This window comes from Neofelis nebulosa, chromosome 3 (genome assembly GCF_028018385.1).
Source record: "Neofelis nebulosa isolate mNeoNeb1 chromosome 3, mNeoNeb1.pri, whole genome shotgun sequence".
In the NCBI taxonomy this organism is placed as follows: domain Eukaryota; kingdom Metazoa; phylum Chordata; class Mammalia; order Carnivora; family Felidae; genus Neofelis; species Neofelis nebulosa.
Genome location: NC_080784.1, coordinates 143,679,312 through 143,696,460, shown reverse-complemented (window position 1 = coordinate 143,696,460; position 17,149 = coordinate 143,679,312). Strand labels below are relative to the sequence as shown.

The 17,149-nt window shown below is 37.9% G+C and overlaps 1 protein-coding gene across 3 annotated transcripts in view; it reads left to right on the top strand.

Annotated features, from left to right (window-relative positions):
* MRPL1 (mitochondrial ribosomal protein L1) overlaps nt 1-17,149 on the top strand; it is a 98,794-nt gene that overhangs the window by 40,778 nt on the left and 40,867 nt on the right. For all 3 annotated transcript variants that reach the window (XM_058722164.1, XM_058722165.1, XM_058722163.1), the window contains exon 7: nt 15,273-15,379. In XM_058722164.1, the coding sequence (XP_058578147.1) occupies nt 15,273-15,379 (107 nt within the window). The remainder of the gene's footprint in view (nt 1-15,272; nt 15,380-17,149) is intronic.

The following is a 17,149-nucleotide window of genomic DNA, read 5'->3' as shown; positions in this document are numbered from 1 at the left end:
GGGTGGTTCCCTTAGATTATTTTTCTTTGTTTCCCTTGCCTGAGGAGAAATATCTAGAAAAATGTTGCGAAGATTGGTGTCAAAGAGATTACTGCCTATGTTTTCTTCTGGGAGTTTAATGGTTTTAGGTCTCATATTTATTTATTTTTTATTATATAAATTTTAGTTAACATACAGTGTAATATTGATTTCAGTGATTCAGCTAAAATGTTGTTGCCAATAATAATCATCATTCTTTCTTTTGCCACATTCACAGATCTGTTTTTATTTTTTTGCTTCTTGAAACTTTCTTTTATACTGTACAATCTTAACTTGCCTCCTTTCTCACTAGCTATTCCTTCTTTGTCCTCCCTATCTTCTTTTATTCTACTTGCTTCTTCCCCATAATGTTCTTAAGGAAGAAAAGAGAATATTAGGGTAAAATATCTGATCATATAGTGTAGTTCTGATTATGTCATTATGGAAATTGATAGAATTAGAGGAAGAGAAAGGGAAAAGAAGAAAGAAAAAAGAGAGAAGTAAAGAACATAAAAGTACAAAGAAAAGAGAAAATGAAAAAAGAGGAGAGTAATTACATAGCAATAAGGGATAGCAGAGCCCTAGAAACAGCAGTGAAGATTTAACATTGGGCTATACTGAAAAACATTAGGATAGTGGTTAACATAAACTTCTCTCAGTCTTGGATTTATCACTTGCTGTGACCTTGAACCAGTTTACCTAACATTTTTGTGCCTCTGTTCATCTGCATAATGGGTTTCATGATAACATCTTTCTGTAGTGTTTTTGTTATAATGTATGCAAGTTTAGCACAGGCCCCGTGAGAAGTACATAATATAAATGAACCTCAATAATTGGCTCCCTACAGTTCCTAAGGTAGCTGTTTTTTCTTGTAATTACTTTAGGGGGTATTCATTATTTTTCATGCCTTCATAAATCATTTCTACCTTCATAGCTCATTTATTGAATAAGCACATAATAATTGAGTACCTACTATGTGCCACGCAGTGCACTTAGTACTGAGGGTTGAAAGCAAAAAGATAGTTCCCATTTTGAAGGAGTTAAAAATTGAGAGGTGAGAGAGACGAGAACAAACTGCTGCACTAAAATGCAGAAAGTGTACTAGAGCACAGTCTCCAAAGTGCTGAGAGAAGTGAGGGACTACTTTGTAGAATCAAATTATATAAGGAAGATAGCAGTTAAATTGAGAGGTTAAGCATGAATAAGTATTTTCTACCTGGAGGACATTCCAGGTAGAGAAAATGGCTTGTACTAATGCACAGAAGAATGAGAAATTCAGTTGTGTTCAGGAAATTATAAATACCTTTCTGTCATTTGGTACATAATGTTTTATCAGATAGCGGTGGTCAGTGGGGTTAGACAGTGATAGGCATTGGGCCAGATCTTGGAAGGCTTTGCGTGACGTACTGTGGAGATTGGATTTTATCGTTTTTGCAGTTGGGAGCCATTGAAAAATATTGTTCAGCAGAATAGTCTAAGATTTGCATATAAGAATGACTATATGTAGAAGCTGTGTAAGTGATAAGGTGGGAATGGGAAAATGATGAAACTCAAAGAACAGAGACCAGTAGGAGGCTAATGCAGTAGGCTAAGTACAAGATGAGTAAGGACAGAATCTGAGCAGTGGCAATGAAGACGGAGAAGAGGAAGGCTGTTGTGAGATATTGAGGAGGTAGAGTCAACAGGAACTACTGATTAGATGCAGGGGGTAAAGGAGAGAGAGTAATCTATAATGATTCCCTAATTTCTGTCTTAAATAGCTCAGTGTATATTATGAAATATACAGGAGGTGAAACAGGTTTGAGCATGATCATAATATCAGGTCACAGAGGGAAGATGAAGATAGGTTGGCACAAATTTATTCTGTTCTCCTGGAAGTCACTATTAAGATGAAGTAGGTTGTGGTAGATAAATGTGCACATTGTAATATCTGAAGCAAGTAAAAAACATACACAAAGAGAGAAGATTAAAACTAAGTAGAGGAATAAAAAATTAAAAACTTACACTAAAATATTTTTGCTTAAAGAAGGAAAGGCAGGGGCGCCTGGGTGGCTCAGTCGGTTAGGCATCCGGCTTCGGCTCAGGTCATGATCTCACGGTCCATGAGTTCAAGCCCCGCATCGGGCTCTGTGCTGACAGCTCAGAGCCTGGAGCCTGTTTCAGATTCTGTGTCTCCCTCTCTCTCTGCCCCTCCCCTGTTCATGCTCTGTCTCTCTCTGTCTCAAAAATAAATAAACGGGGGCGCCTGGGTGGCGCAGTCGGTTAAGCGTCCGACTTCAGCCAGGTCACGATCTCGCGGTCCGTGAGTTCGAGCCCCGCGTCAGGCTCTGGGCCGATGGCTCGGAGCCTGGAGCCTGTTTCCGATTCTGTGTCTCCCTCTCTCTCTGCCCCTCCCCCGTTCATGCTCTGTCTCTCTCTGTCCCAAAATAAATAAAAAACGTTGAAAAAAAAAAAATTAAAAAAAAAAATAAATAAAAAAATAAATAAACGTTAAAAAAAAAAAATTTAAAAAAAAAGAAGGAAAGGCAGTACAGGAAGAATAGAGGAACATATAAGAGAAATAGAAAACACATCAAAATAAAGACCCAAATCCAGCCATATCTATAGTTTTGTTAATTGGAAACAGGGTGAATGAACACTCCAACCAAAAGGCAGAGATTATAAAACAAAGAAGAAACAATTCAGTTATATGGTGTGTACAGGAGACACACTATATTCAAACATACACATAGACTGGAAGTAAAATGACAGGTAAAAATATACCGTGAAAACAGTTAAGCGTTAGTGACTTTGATTGACTATATTAATACCAGACAAAATAGACTTTTAAGACAAGGACTGTTAGGAACAACCTTATGCCAATGAAATGGGCAAATTCTTTGTAAGACCCAAATCACCGAAGTGTTAAGAAGATAATAGAAAAGCTACATAGATCTATATCAACTAAAAAAATTCATGTAGTAATTTACAGCTTCCCACAGTGAAAAGTTCAGGGTCACATGACTTCTTACCAGTGAATTCTATCCAACATTTAATGCAAAAATAACACCAATCCTTCACAACCTTTTAAAGAAAATAGTGGGGAAGGAACACTTAACCAACTCTAATGAGCTCAGCATTACCCTGGTATCAAAAGTAGACAAGGACATCACAAGAAAACTACACACCAATATCTCTCATAAGCATAGAAGCACAAATTATTATTTTTTTTTAAACGTATTTATTTATTTATTTATTTATTTATTTTAGAGAGAAAGAGGGGGAGGGAGGGAGAGAGACCAAGCAGGCTCCACACTCAACATGGAACCTGATGCAGGGTTTGATCCCCGACTGTGAGATCTGACCTGAGCTGAAATCAAGAGTTGGATGCTTAACCAACTGAGCCATCCAGGTGCCCCAGAAGCACAAATTCTTAACAAAATATTAGCAAATTGAGTCCAGTATTATGTATGTATGTATGAATGTCTATAAAGGTTAGTGAATATTAACTAATAAGGTTTATTCTAGGATTACAAAGTTGGTTTAGCACCTGAACATCAATATATATCATGCTAATAAAGGACATAGACCTTAAGATCATCTCAGTAGATGCAAGGAAAACATTTAACAAAATCTAACAGCCATTCATGCTAAGAACTCAGAATATTAGGAATAGATGTGAACTTCAACTTGAAAAAGCACATCTATGAAAAATGAACAGCTCATATCATTCTTAGTGATGCAATCATTTTAAGACTGAATGCTTTCTACCTAAAATCAGGAATGGTAAAGATTTCTACTCTCATCACTTATGTTCAACATTGTATTGAAGGTCAGTGAAATAAAGGGCCTACATATGGGAAAGGAGGAAATAAAACTGTCTTTATACCCAGAAGTTATGATCTTAAGTGAGTGAATACTAAATGAATTTAGTTGAGGTTACAATATATAAGATAAATACACAAAGTCAACTGTATTTCTATATTAGCAATAGCTAGTCAAAGTGAAATTTATAAAAGAGTTCCTTTCATAAGAGCATAAAAAAGTCAAATAAAATACTTAGGAATAAGTTTAGCAAAAGATGTACAAGCCCTTCTCACAGAAAACTGCTAAATGTTGCTGAAAGTATCAGGAAAGGGACATGGCATTGCCATGGATTTGAAGGATGATACTGTTAAGAGGGAATTTTCCCTAGATTTTCTATAGATTTAGTACAGTCCTAATCAAGCTCCCAGAAAGCTTAAAAATTTTTTTTATTTCTTTTTTTTTGGAAATTGACAAACTTTTTCTAATATGTAAGTGGAAATACAAAGGACTTGGAATAAAAAATGATTTTAAAAAGGAAGAACAGAATTGGAGGACTTGCATTACTTGCACTGCCTTTTAGTGCTGCTGTAATCAGGAAAGTGTGATATGGCATAAGGATAGATCAAATATTGAAAGTTAAAAAAAAATAGACCCAAGCCTAAGGGAGAACTGATTTTTGGTAAAGGTACTAAGGTTATATGGGGAAAGAATAGTTTTCAATGAATGTTTCTGAAATACTAGATATCCTTTTCCTCACATCAAACACAAAAATTAATTAAAAATGGACACAGATCTAATTGTAAGGGCTAAAGCCATGAAATTCTAGAAGAAAAATTTCTAGAAGAAAATTTTTATGGTCTTGGATTAGGCAAAGATTTCTTAGGACACAAAAAGCATAAGCCACAGAAGAAGAAATTGCTAAATTGGACTTTAAAAATTAAAAACTTTGCTCATGAAAAGACACCACTAAGAAAACAAAAAGCCACAGATGAGGGTAAAATATTTGCCATGCATATATCAGACAAAAGATTTATATCCAGAATACAGAGAATTCTTATAACTCAGTAAGAAGACTATCAACCCACCTTTTCAAAAAGGGACAAAAGAACTGAACAGGCAGCTTATAAAATAAGATCTTCAAATGGCCATTCATTTGAGATGATGCTCAACATCTTGGTCATTGCGTAAATGCAAATTAACATTAACAAGCTTTGGTAGAAGATAAAGATATAGAAAAAGGAATATGTAGGGTCAAAGGAAGAAGATTTTATTTGTTTTGGGATGGAATTGGCCTAAAAACTAAAATCTGCATCATTACCCTCAATCTATCACTCTGTTCTGGTTTCTGATTCTAACTGTACACTGTATGTTTTCAATATTCTGTCAGAACCTTCACTTCAGTATGTTTTAACGCAGAACTATTTCTGTTTTCTTCTCAAGCTGTATTCTTTCATATTCATCATTAAACATCACTATGATATCAGACTCAAAATTATGAAGTCATTAATTGGTTCATTTTTTTTTAACTTTTAAAAAAAATTATTCATTTTTGAGAGAGACAGAGCATGAATGGGGGAGGGGCAGAGAGAGAGGGAGACACAGAATCCAAAGCAGGCTCTAGGCTCTGAACTGTCAGCACAGAGCCTGACACAGGGCTTGAATCCACGAGCCGTGAGATCATGACTGAGCCAAAGTCATACGCTTAACTGACTGAGCCACCAAGGAGCCCCTTTGTTCATTCCTTGAGCAAACATTTGTCCTTTTGTACTCCTTACGAATTACCTACCTACATTTAGATAGAGATATCGAGTAGGTGATTGGAGATCATGAGAAAAGTTGTGTCTGGATATATAAGTTTGGCAGTTATCAGAGGATAAATGGTCTTTAAAGCCATATGTGATTGAATAGAAAGAGAAGTCAAATGACTGAGCCCTGAGGTAATTTAATCTTTGTATATCACCTAGGTGAGGGTGGTGGCTCGGCCAACAATATTGAGTGGAATAGCCAGTGAGAGTATGTTTCAGACAACAAGTCAGAGTATTTTAGGAAAAGTAGAGATATACTGTGAAATGCTCTTGACAGGTCAAGTGAGAGGAGCACTGAGAAATGATAATTGGATTTTTCATTGTGAAGATTATTGGAGACCTTGACGGTACTATTTTCAGTGGATGATAACTTGATTGAAGTAGGTTTAAGAGAAAATAGAAGGAGAGGAAATAGAGAAAGGAGAGACAGCTGTTTCGAAAAGTTATACTTTTTTTTTTTAATTTATATCCAAGTTAGTTAACATATAGTGCAATATTTAAAGACTAGAATCTGGTGATTCATCCCCTACATATAACACCCAGTGCTCATCCTAACAAGTGTCCTCCTTAATGCCCCTTGCCCATTTAGCCCATCCCACTTCTCACAACCCTTCCAGTGCTTAGTTTGTTCCCTATATTGAAGAATCTCTTATGTTTTGTCTTCCTCCTTGTTTTTATATTATTTTTGCTTCCCATCCCTTATGTTAGTCTGTTTTGTATCTTAAATTCCACATGAGTGAAGTCATATGGTATTTGTCTTTCTCTAATTTCACTTAGCATAACACACTATAGTTATATCCACGTTGTTGCAAATGGCAAGTTTTCATTCTTTCTGATTGCCAAATAATACTCCATTGTATATATGTATATGCCACATCTTTATCCATTTGTTTGTCGATGGACATTTGGGCTCTTTCCATACTTTGGCTATTGTTGATAGTGCTGCTATAATCATTGGGGTGCATGTGTCCCTTCGAAACAGCACACCTGCATCCTTTGGATAAATACCTAGTAGTGCAATTGCTGGGTCATATGGTAGTTCTATTTTTAATTTTTTGAGGAACCTCCATACTGTTTCCCAGAGTGGCTGTACCAGTTTATATTCCCACCAGCAGTGCAAAAGGGTTCCTCTTTGTCCTCATTCTTGCCAACATCTGTGGTTGCCTGAGTTGTTAATTTTAGCCAGTCTGACCAGTGTGAGGTGGTATCTCATTGTGGTTTTGATTTGTATTTCCCTGATGATGAGTGATGTTGAGCATTTCTTCATGTTTCTGTTAGCCGTGTAGATATCTTTTTGGAAAAGTGTCTATTCATGTCTTTTGCTCATTTCTTCACTGTATTGTTAGGAAAACTTATAATCTTAAGTGAAGCATTGAATGGTTGCTGGAAGGTACTATGAAATTGGAGATTTGTTTTATTTTAAGATGGGACATCTTAGGGGTGCCTTGGTGGCTCAGTCAGTTGAACATCTGACTTTGACTCAGGTAATGATCTCACAGTTCATGAATTCTAGCCCTGCATTGGGCTCTGTGCTGACAGTGTGTGGAGCCTGGAGCATGCTTCAGATTGTGTGTTTCCCTCTGTCTCTCTCCCCCTCTCCCCCACTGATGCTTGTTCTCTTTCTCTCAGAAATAAATAAACTTAAAAACAAAACAAAACAAAAAGAACAGGGGCGCCTGGGTGGCTCAGTCGGTTAAGTGTGTGACTTTGGCTCAGGTCATGATCTCGTGGTCCGTGGGTTCAAGCCCTGTGTCTGTGCTGACAGCTAAGAGCCTGGAGCTTGCTTCACATTCTTTGTCTCCTTCTCGCTCTCTGCCCCTCCCCTGCTCATGCTCTATCTCTCTGTCTCTCAAAGATAAATACATGTTAAAAAAAATTAAAATAAAAACTTTTTATCTATTTTCTTTCTGTTTTTGTTTTTTAAATATAATTGATTGTCAAATTGGCTAATATACAGTGTGTAAAGTGGGCTCTTGGTTTTTGGGGTAGATTCCCATGGTTCATTGCTTACCTATAACACCCTGTGCTCATCCCAACAAGTGCCCTTCTCAATGCCCATCACCTCTCCTCATCCCCTCCCCCCCACCCCCAACAATCCTCAAATTGTCTTCTGTATTTAAGAGTCTCTTTTGGTTTGCCTCCCTACCTCTCTTTTTGTAACTAATTTTTTTTTTCCCCTTCCCTTCCCTCATGGTCTTCGTTAAGTTTCTCAAGACCCACATATGAGTGAAAACATGGTATCTGTCCTTCTCTGACTGACTGATTTCACTCAGCGTAATGCCTTCCAGTTCCATCCATGTTGCTACAAATGGCATGATTTCATTCTTTCTCATTGCTAAGTAGTATTCCATTGTATATATAAACCACATCTTCTTTATCCATTCATCAGTTGATGGACATTTAAGCTCTTTCCATAATTTGACTGTTGTTGAAAGTGCTGCTGTAAACATTGGGGTAAACGTGACCCTATGAATCCCTTGGATAAATTCCTAGTAGTGCTATTGCTGGGTCATAGGGTAGTTCTGTTTTTAATTTTTTGAGGAACCTCCACACTGTTTTCCAGAGCGGCTGTACCAGTTTGCATTCCCACCAAGAGTGCAAGTGGTTCCCGTTTCTCTACATCCTGGCCAGCATCAGTTGTTTCATGAGTTATTGATGTTAGCCACTGTGACTGGTGTGAGGTGGTATCTTAGTGTGACTTGGATTTGTATTTCCCTGATGATGAATGACATTGAGCATCTTTTCATGTGTCTGTTGGCCATCTGGATGTCTTCTTTGGAAAAGTGTGTATTCATGTCTTCTGCCCATTTCTTCACTGGATCATTTGTTTTTCAGGTGTTGAGTTTGGTAAGTTCTTTATAGATTTTGGATACCAACCCTTTATCCGATACATCATTTGGAAATATCTTTTCCCAATCTGTCGGTTGCCTTTTAGTTTTGTTGATGCTTTCCTTTGCTGTGCAGAAGCTTTTTATCTTGATGAGGTCCCAATAGTTCATTTTTGCTTTTAATTCTCTTGCCTTTGGAGATGTGTCAAGTAAGAAATTGCTGTGGCTGAGGTCAAAGAGGTTGTTGCCTGCTTTCTCCTCTAGGGTTTTGATGGTTTCCTGTCTCACATTCAGGTTTTTCATCCATTTTGAGTACGGTGTAGGAAAGCAGTCTAGTTTCATTCTTCTGCATGTTGCTCTTCATTTCTCCCAGCACCATTTGCTTAAGAGACTGTCTTTTTTCCATTGGATACTCTTTCCTGCTTTGTCAAAGATTAGTTGGCCATACATTTGTGGGTCCAATTCTGGATTCTCTATTCTATTCCATTGGTCTATGTGTCTGTTTTTGTGCCAATACCACACTGTCTTGATGATTACAGCTTTGTAGTAGAGGCTAAAGTCTGGGATTGTGATGCCTCCTGCATTGATTTTCTTCTTCAGTATTACTTTGGCTATTCGGGGTCTTTTGTGGTTCTGTACAAATTTTAGGATTGTTTGTTCTACCTTCAGGAAGAATGCTGGTGCAATTTTGATTGGTATTGCATTGAATGTGTAGATAGCTTTGGGTAGTATTGACATTTTAACAATATTTCTTCTTCCAATCCATGAGCATGGAATGTTTTTCCATTTCTTTTTGTCTTCTTCAATTTCCTTCATAAGTTTTCTATAGTTTTCAGCATATAGAACTTTTACATCTTTGGTTAGGTTTATTCCTAGGTATTTTATGGTTCTTGGTGCAGTTGTAAATGGGATCAGTTTCTTGATTTCTCTTTCTGTTCCTTCTTATTGGTGTATAGAAATGCAACCCATTTCTGTACATTGATTTTTTACCCTGTGACATTGCTGAATTCATGTATCAGTTCTAGCAGCCTTTTGGTGGAGTCTTTCAGGTTTTATATGTAGAGTATCATGTCATTCGTGAAAACTGAAAGTTTGACTTCTTTGCCCATTTTGATACTTTTAATTTCATTTTGTTGTCTGATGTTAGGACTTCCAACACTATGTTAAACAACAGTAGTGTGAGTGGACATCCCTGTCGTATTCCTGATCTCAGGGGGAAAGCTCTCAGTCTTTCCCCACTGAGGATGATATTAGCTGTGGGCTTTTCATATATGGCTTTTATGATGTTTAGTTATGTTCCTTCTATCCCAGCTTTCTTGAGGGTTTTTATTAAGAAAGGATGCTATATTTTGTCAAATGCTTTTTCTGCATCCATTGAGAGGATCATATTGTTCTTATCCTTTCTTTTATTAATGTGATATATCACATTGATTTGTAAATATTGAACCAGCCCTGTAGCCTAGGAATGAATCCCACTTGATCATGGTGAATAATTCTTTTTATATGCTGTTGATTTCGATTTGCTAGTATCTTGTTGAGAATTTTTACATCCGTGTTCACTAGGGATATTGGCCTTTAAGTCTCCTTTTTTGAGGGGTCTCTGTCTGGTTTGGGAATCAAGGTAGTGCTGGCTTCATAGAATGAGTCCAGAAGTTTTCCTTCCATTTCTATTTTTTGGAACAGCTTGAGAATAATAGGTATTAACTCTGCTTTAAATGTCTGGTAGAATTCCCTTGGGAAGCCATCTGGCCAAGGATTCTTATTTGTTGGGTGATTTTTGATAACTGATTCAATTTCTTCACTAGTTATGGGTCTATTCAAATTTTCTATTTCTTCCCGTTTGAGTTTTGGAAGTGTGTGGGAATTTAGGGATTTGTCCATTTCTTCCAGGTTGTCCATTTTGTTGGCATATAATTTTTCATAGTATTCACTGCTAATTGCTTGTATTTCTGAGGGATTGGTTGTAATAATTCCATTTTCATTCATGATTTTATCTGTTTGGGTCTTCTCTCTTTTCTTTTTGAGAAGTCTGGCTAGGGGTTTATCAATTTTGTTTATTTTTTTTTAAAAAACAGCTCTTAGTTTCCATTGATCTGTTCTGTGTTTTTGCATTCTATATTGTTTATTTGTGCTGTGATCTTTATTATTTTTCTTCCTCTGCTGGCCTTGGGGTTTCTTTGCTGTTCTGCTTCTAGTTCCTTTAGGTGTGCTGTTACACTTTATATTTGGGATTTTTCTTGTTTCTTGAGATAGGCTTGGATTGCAGTGTATTTTCTTCTTAGGACTGTCTTTGCTGCATCCCAAAGGTTTTGGATTGTTGTGTTTTCATTTTCATTTGTTTCTGTATATTTTTAAATTTCTTCTTTAATTGCCTGGTTGACCCATTTATTCTTTAGTAGGATGTTCTTTAACCTCCATGCATTTGGAGGTTTTCCAAACTTTTTCCTGTGGTTGATTTCAAGTTTTATAGCATTTTGATCTGAAAGTGTGCATGGTATGATCTCAGTTCTTTTATATTTATTGAGGGCTGTTTTGTGACCCAGTATGTGATCTGTCTTGGAGAATGCTCCATGTGAGCTCAAGAAGAATGTGTATTCTGCTGCTTTAGGATGAAAAGTTCTAAATATATTTGTCAAGTCCATCTGGTTCGGTGCATCATTCAGAGCTGTTGTTTCTTTATTGATTTTCTGTCTAGATGATCTGTCCATTGTTGTAAGTGGAATATTAAAGTCCCCTGCAGTTACCACATTCTTACCAATAAGATTGCTCATGTTTGTGATTAATTGTTTTATGTATTTGGGTATCCCTGAATTCGGTGCATAAACATTTATAATTGTTAGCTCTTCTTGGTGAATAGACCCTGTTATTATGATATAAGGTCCTTCTTTGTCTCTTCTTACAACCTTCAGTGTAAAATCTAGTGTGTCTGATGTAAGTATGGCTACTCCAGCTTTCTTTGACTTCCAGTAGCATGATAGATAGTTCTCCGTCCCCTCACTTTCAATCTGAAGGTGTCCTCACGTCTAAAATGGGTCTCTTGTAGACAGCAAATAGATGGGTCTTGTTTTTTTTTTTTTTTTTATCCATTCTGACACCCTATGTCTTTTGATTGGAGCATTTAGTCCATTTAAATTCAGTGTTATTATTGAAAGGTATGAATTTAGAGTCACTGTGTGATCTGTAGGTTTCATGCTTGTAGTGATGTCTCTGGTCCTTTGTGATCTTTGCAACATTCTATTCACAGATTCCCCTTTAGGATCTGTTGTAGGGCTGGTTTAGTGGTGATGAACTCCTTCAGTTTTTGTTTGTCTGGGAAAACCTTTATCTCTCCTCTATCTGGATGACAGGTTTGCTGGATAAACAATTCAGTACGTTTTTACTATTCAGCACATTGATAATTTCCTGCCATTCCTTTCTGGCCTGCCAAGTTTCATTAGATAGGTCTGCTACTACCCTCACGTGTCTACCCTTGTAGGTCTGGAGAAGGGGATGTCTGGTTTGTCAGCGTCAGTCCCACTCCACTACATATGCAGTTATCAGGCACAGAGGGGTGTGGTTTGGTGTAGGCCGGTCCTGTGGGCCTGCTGTCTGTTCCCTGAAGCTCCACCTTGTTGGTGATGGGGTGAGAAATGACGACACCCCAGTCTCACCGCCACAGACCTGGTGTCCCAAATCACTCTGTACAGGCCATCCTCACAGTGCCACTGGTGTGAATGAGGCAGTTTGTCCCATTCCGCTAATCCCGCACCTCCCTGGCACTTGGCTGGAATTTAAACCTTGATGTCTTAAAGGATCCTGCCCTGTGAGCCCCAGTCCTGGGAAAGAGTTGCTTCTATGCTGCCTCACAGTGCTGGGCACACGGTTTGTCCTGCTCCACTGACTCTCTTGCCTCCCTGGCGCTTGGCTGGGATTTAAACCCCGCTGTCTTAAAGGGCCCCGCTCCATGCACCCCAGTTCCAGGGAAGTGCTGCTCTGTGCCCCGATATATGGCCTCTGGCTGGCGGGCACAGGCAGTCATTGTCCTTTCAAAGGTCATATACCTTCTTCCCACAGCACTCCAGGGAGTAGATTGCTTTCTCCCACTGTGGACTGTGCCTCTGAACTAGTTACCGAGCCCAGAGCTGACTCACCTCCTCCTCAGGTGCCTGAACATGGCAGCCGGCCCTGGTGTGGAGAAAGCCCTGCAATTAGAGACTGGATCCTTGTGTGTCCTGGTCTGTTGTTTTTCTCTTGTCCAGATACAGTCCTATGCTTCCTCATTCTCTCTTATTCCTTTGTGTCTCCACAGAAGGGGATCCCTCCCATCTGTGCCTAAGTTGCCCTTTTTATCTCTCCCAGTTTGCAATCTTGCACCTATGGCCTGCCAGGTTCTCCCCATGGGACCCTGGAAACGTCTCTGTCACTCTGCAGCTTGGACTTTTGGAATTCAAAGTCCTTTGGCCTCAATACTGCTGTGTTTGAGGGACGAGGGAACTTTGGGTCCCCCTACTTTTCCCCCATGTTGGATCGCCTCCTAAATAAGGTTTTACTCTAGCCCCAAAAAAACGGAGGTAGACTCTTACCCAGGACCCCACACTTTTTACCTACTTTCATGTGAAATTCACTTAACCTGCTTTACCATAAAAAAGGAAAAGGAACTAGGAAAATCTCAAGATTTATCAGTAGAAATAATAATCACAGTCTAGAGGCAGCTCATTATTACTCATATGGCTACAGAAGCTGACATGAAAAAAGAGCTAAGAATTGAAACTAAATTTATTGGATTCTAATGTCACTTTTTCCTCCATTACGGTAGAAAGACAAAGAACTGGATGTAGAAAGGAGAAAAATGAAATCAAGTTAAAAATTAAGAATATTCAAAGGGTCACACTGAAGACTTCAAAAATAAACTCCACCTTCCTACTGTTTAGTCATTAACATTTAACTCAAATTTAATATATAAAAATACATGTTTTTTAAAAAAAAATAAAAATAAAAAAATAAAAAATAAAATAAAATAAAAATACATGTTTTTTATGTTTCATGACACGATAACTTGAAAAATTTTCAATTTTCTACATAGAAAATGTGAATTATTTTAAGAACAATAAATATTATGAGAAATGTGTGACTACCAAAAAACACACCAATCATATATGTCTCCAAAAATTCTCCCCATGGTAAGTCAACATGAAGATCTCATTCTATAGAGAGCACAGTATATCTTCAGCATATATAACTTCCAAGGATCATCTGGGGAGTTGTTCAGGAACACTTCACTGAATGAAAGCAGTTATCCACAAGGAACTTACAATCTAATTGTAATTGATAGGGAGAAAAGGGACGGGCAGATGGAAAAACTAGTATAAAATGCTACTTTTTTAGTATAACATTCTGATGTAGCTAGTACTAAACCATATGACCACTAGTGTAATATAAACAGCAAGATGCTAATAGTGGTGTACAAAAAAACAGGTACCTGGTTAAATCATCTGTATCTCTACTTACATTTCTTTCTTAAGAGTAGTGCCTTACACATAGTGAGAGCTCAAGAGTTATTTTGACTAACCTGAATCTATGACCACAACATCTTCCTTCCTGTCACTATAAATGAAGAGTCTATCTTCATACCAGAGGCCAACCCTCTTCATTTGTGCACTGGATTCCCCTCTCCTTTCTCTCTGCTACATTGTCAGTTTTCTTAGACACTTTCCTAAATCATTGTTGTCAGCTTACAAACTTGGTATAAAATCTCCCATCTTTTTTTTTTTAAGTTTATTTATTTTGAGAGAGAGAGAAAACCCAAGTTGGGGAGAGGCAGAGAGAGAGGAGAGAGAGAAAGGAGAGAGGAGCCACTTAGGTGCACCAGTAAGTAAAAAGTTCTTAGAAGATTTCAAGACTTTGCTGTTAGTTTTTTTTCATAAAAAATCTTACAGATTTTAATTTGTCCTTAAATTTTTTTATAATTTTTTTTAACTTAATTTTTTTTTATTTTTGAGAGAGAGAGAGAGAGACAAAGCATAAGTGGGGGAGGGGCAGAGAGAGAGGGAGACACAGGATCTGAAGCAGGCTCCAGGCTCTGAGTTGTCACCACAGAGCCCGATGCGGGGCTCAAATTCACAAAGAGATCATGACCTGAGCCAAAGTTGGACGCTCAACTGACTGAGCCACCCACGTGCCCCTGTCCGTAATGTTTTTAAAGTATGATAAGTATCATCCTTGCATATACTTATCTGTTGGTTATTACTGTGCAACAATATTATAACAAATTTAATGGCTTAAAATAGCACACATTTTCTATCTCGTGGTTTCTGTCTGTTAGGAATGTGTGTACAGCTAAGCTGGGTCCTCTGCTTCTGTGTCTAGTAAAGCTTCAAAGTATCAGGGCTGTGGTTTCATCTGAGACTTGACTGTGGAAGGATCTGCTTTTGGACTCATGTGGATTGTTGGCAGGATTCAGTTCCTTGCAGGTTGCTAGATTGAGGGCTTCCTTTTCTTGTCTTGTGGCCCTTTTCATATGTCTACTTACAACATTGCAGCTTGTTTCTTCAAAGCTAGTAAAGAAGAGAGTCTCCTCCAAGATGGGCGTTACAGTTTTATGTAATGTAATCAAGTACATATAAGCATTCTGTCTCTTGGTTTAGAAGCAAGCTGCTGCACCCATCTACACTCAGGGGGTGGAGATCATGAAAGGGCATAAACACCAGGAAATGGGCATCTTGGGGCCACTCTAAAGTCTGTCTGCCACAACTTGTTTGCTATATCTTAATACCCGATGAATGTTTCTCTTATTGAGTAGTTTTTGTTACTTGTTTATATGTAGTGATAACTTTGGATTTTTAATTTTTCTAACCAGAGTCCATTGGCCGTGACATCCCCAAAATGCTTGAATTATTTAAAACTGGACATGAAATTAAGGTAGATGAAGAAAGGGAGAACTTTCTCAAGACCAAAATAGCAACAGTAAGTTACAATGGAAATTACTAAATAACCATTTTTTTTTAATTGTTTGAAACTTGACTGTTAAGTGACAAGTCCTTCAAACTTGTTCTTAGCACTAGTATCAGGAATAGCATTAAATATACAGATGGATAATTTTTTATTCTATAGGTTGAACTTATAAATTTGAATAGTACTTGAGAATTCTTTCATGTGCCCTTCAATGATAATTACTTGTACTTTGTCTTATTTGATTATTCTATATATGTATTTTTTGCTCTCTAACATTCTAAGCTTATTGAGAGTATAGTTAGATCTTATATATCCCTTGTGGGACATTGCATAATGCTGAGCCCATTGTAGGTATTTAATACTACTTTAATGGAATTGAGTGATTTGCTTTATTTTTATGAATTGTTTTCATTATCCCTGCTTGTGTTTTAAAAACTGTTTGCCTACTTATAGAAGATCTTGGAACTCAATTTCCAAAGCTGTTTTTAGGACGCTATTTTTTTGAAGGGAACATTCTGCAAGATTTCTTTTATTTTGAAATAATTAAGGATTCATGTGAAGTTTATTTAAAAAAATTTTAGCATTTATTTATTTTTGAGAGAGGGTGAGACAGAGCACGAGTGGGGGAGGGGCAGAGAGAAAGTGGGGACACAGAATCTGAAGCAGGCTCCAGGCTCCTAGCTATCAGCACAGAGCCTGACATGGGGCTCGAGCTCACGACTGTAAGATTATGACCTGAGCTGAAGTTGGACACTTAACTGACTGAGCCACCCAGGTGCCCCGAGAACATTGTTATAGATAATATCCAGTTTATAGGACTATGTTTTTAGATATGTAGTTATTTGTTCAAATCTTCTTTATTTTTAAGTTTATTTATTTTGAGAGAGAGAGAATGTGTGTGTGGGCTGAGGTGGGTGGGAGGTGGCAGGGGCAGAGAGAGAGAGAGAGGGAGAGAGAGAGAATCCCAAGCAGGCGATAGCATGGAGCCCCGGTGTTCCATGAACTAACAAACCATGAGATTGTGACCTGAGCCAAAACCAAGAGTTGGACTCTCAACTGACTGAGCCACCCAGGTGCCCTGCTAATATCTTATTTTATGCTAAAGAATCTCAAAATATTTTTTTTCCTGTTCAGTAACCATAGGAATAATGGTGATATTGATAGTAAAAATTTAAAAGTGCCTAGCAAGTGCCAGGCACTATTCTAAACACTCTTCATATATTCTTTCTTTTAATCTTCTATACTATGAGAGGAAAATTATCATCCCCATTGTATAGATGAAGGCATGGAAGCTCCAAGAAGTCAAGTAATTTTTCAAGGTCTAGTATGAGGCAGAATAGGTATTTGAACACTGGCAGTCTTTTCAGTCCAGGCTTTTTATCCAGAATCATCTTGCCTCATGCCTGGAATTATTTGAATAGCTGTTATTCCTCTACTCATCCTGCTCTTAAGAGGAATTCTGTGTTAGGGGGTGCCTGGGTGGCTCAGATGGTTAAATGTTGGACTCTTGATTTTGGCTTAGGTGATGATCTTAGTGTTCATGAGATTGAGCCCCACACTGGGCTCAGCACTGGCAGTGTGGAGCCTGCTTGGGATTCTCTCTCTCCCCCTTTCTCTTTCTCTCTCTCTGCCCCTCCCCTGCTTGCTTGCTCTCTCATTCTCTCTCTCAAAATAAATAAACTTAAAAAAAAAAAAAGAGGAATTCTGCATTATAGCTAGTAATCTAAGCTAGTAGTCTAAGCTAATTGAGCTATTCCCACTATAGATCATCAGAAGTAGAGA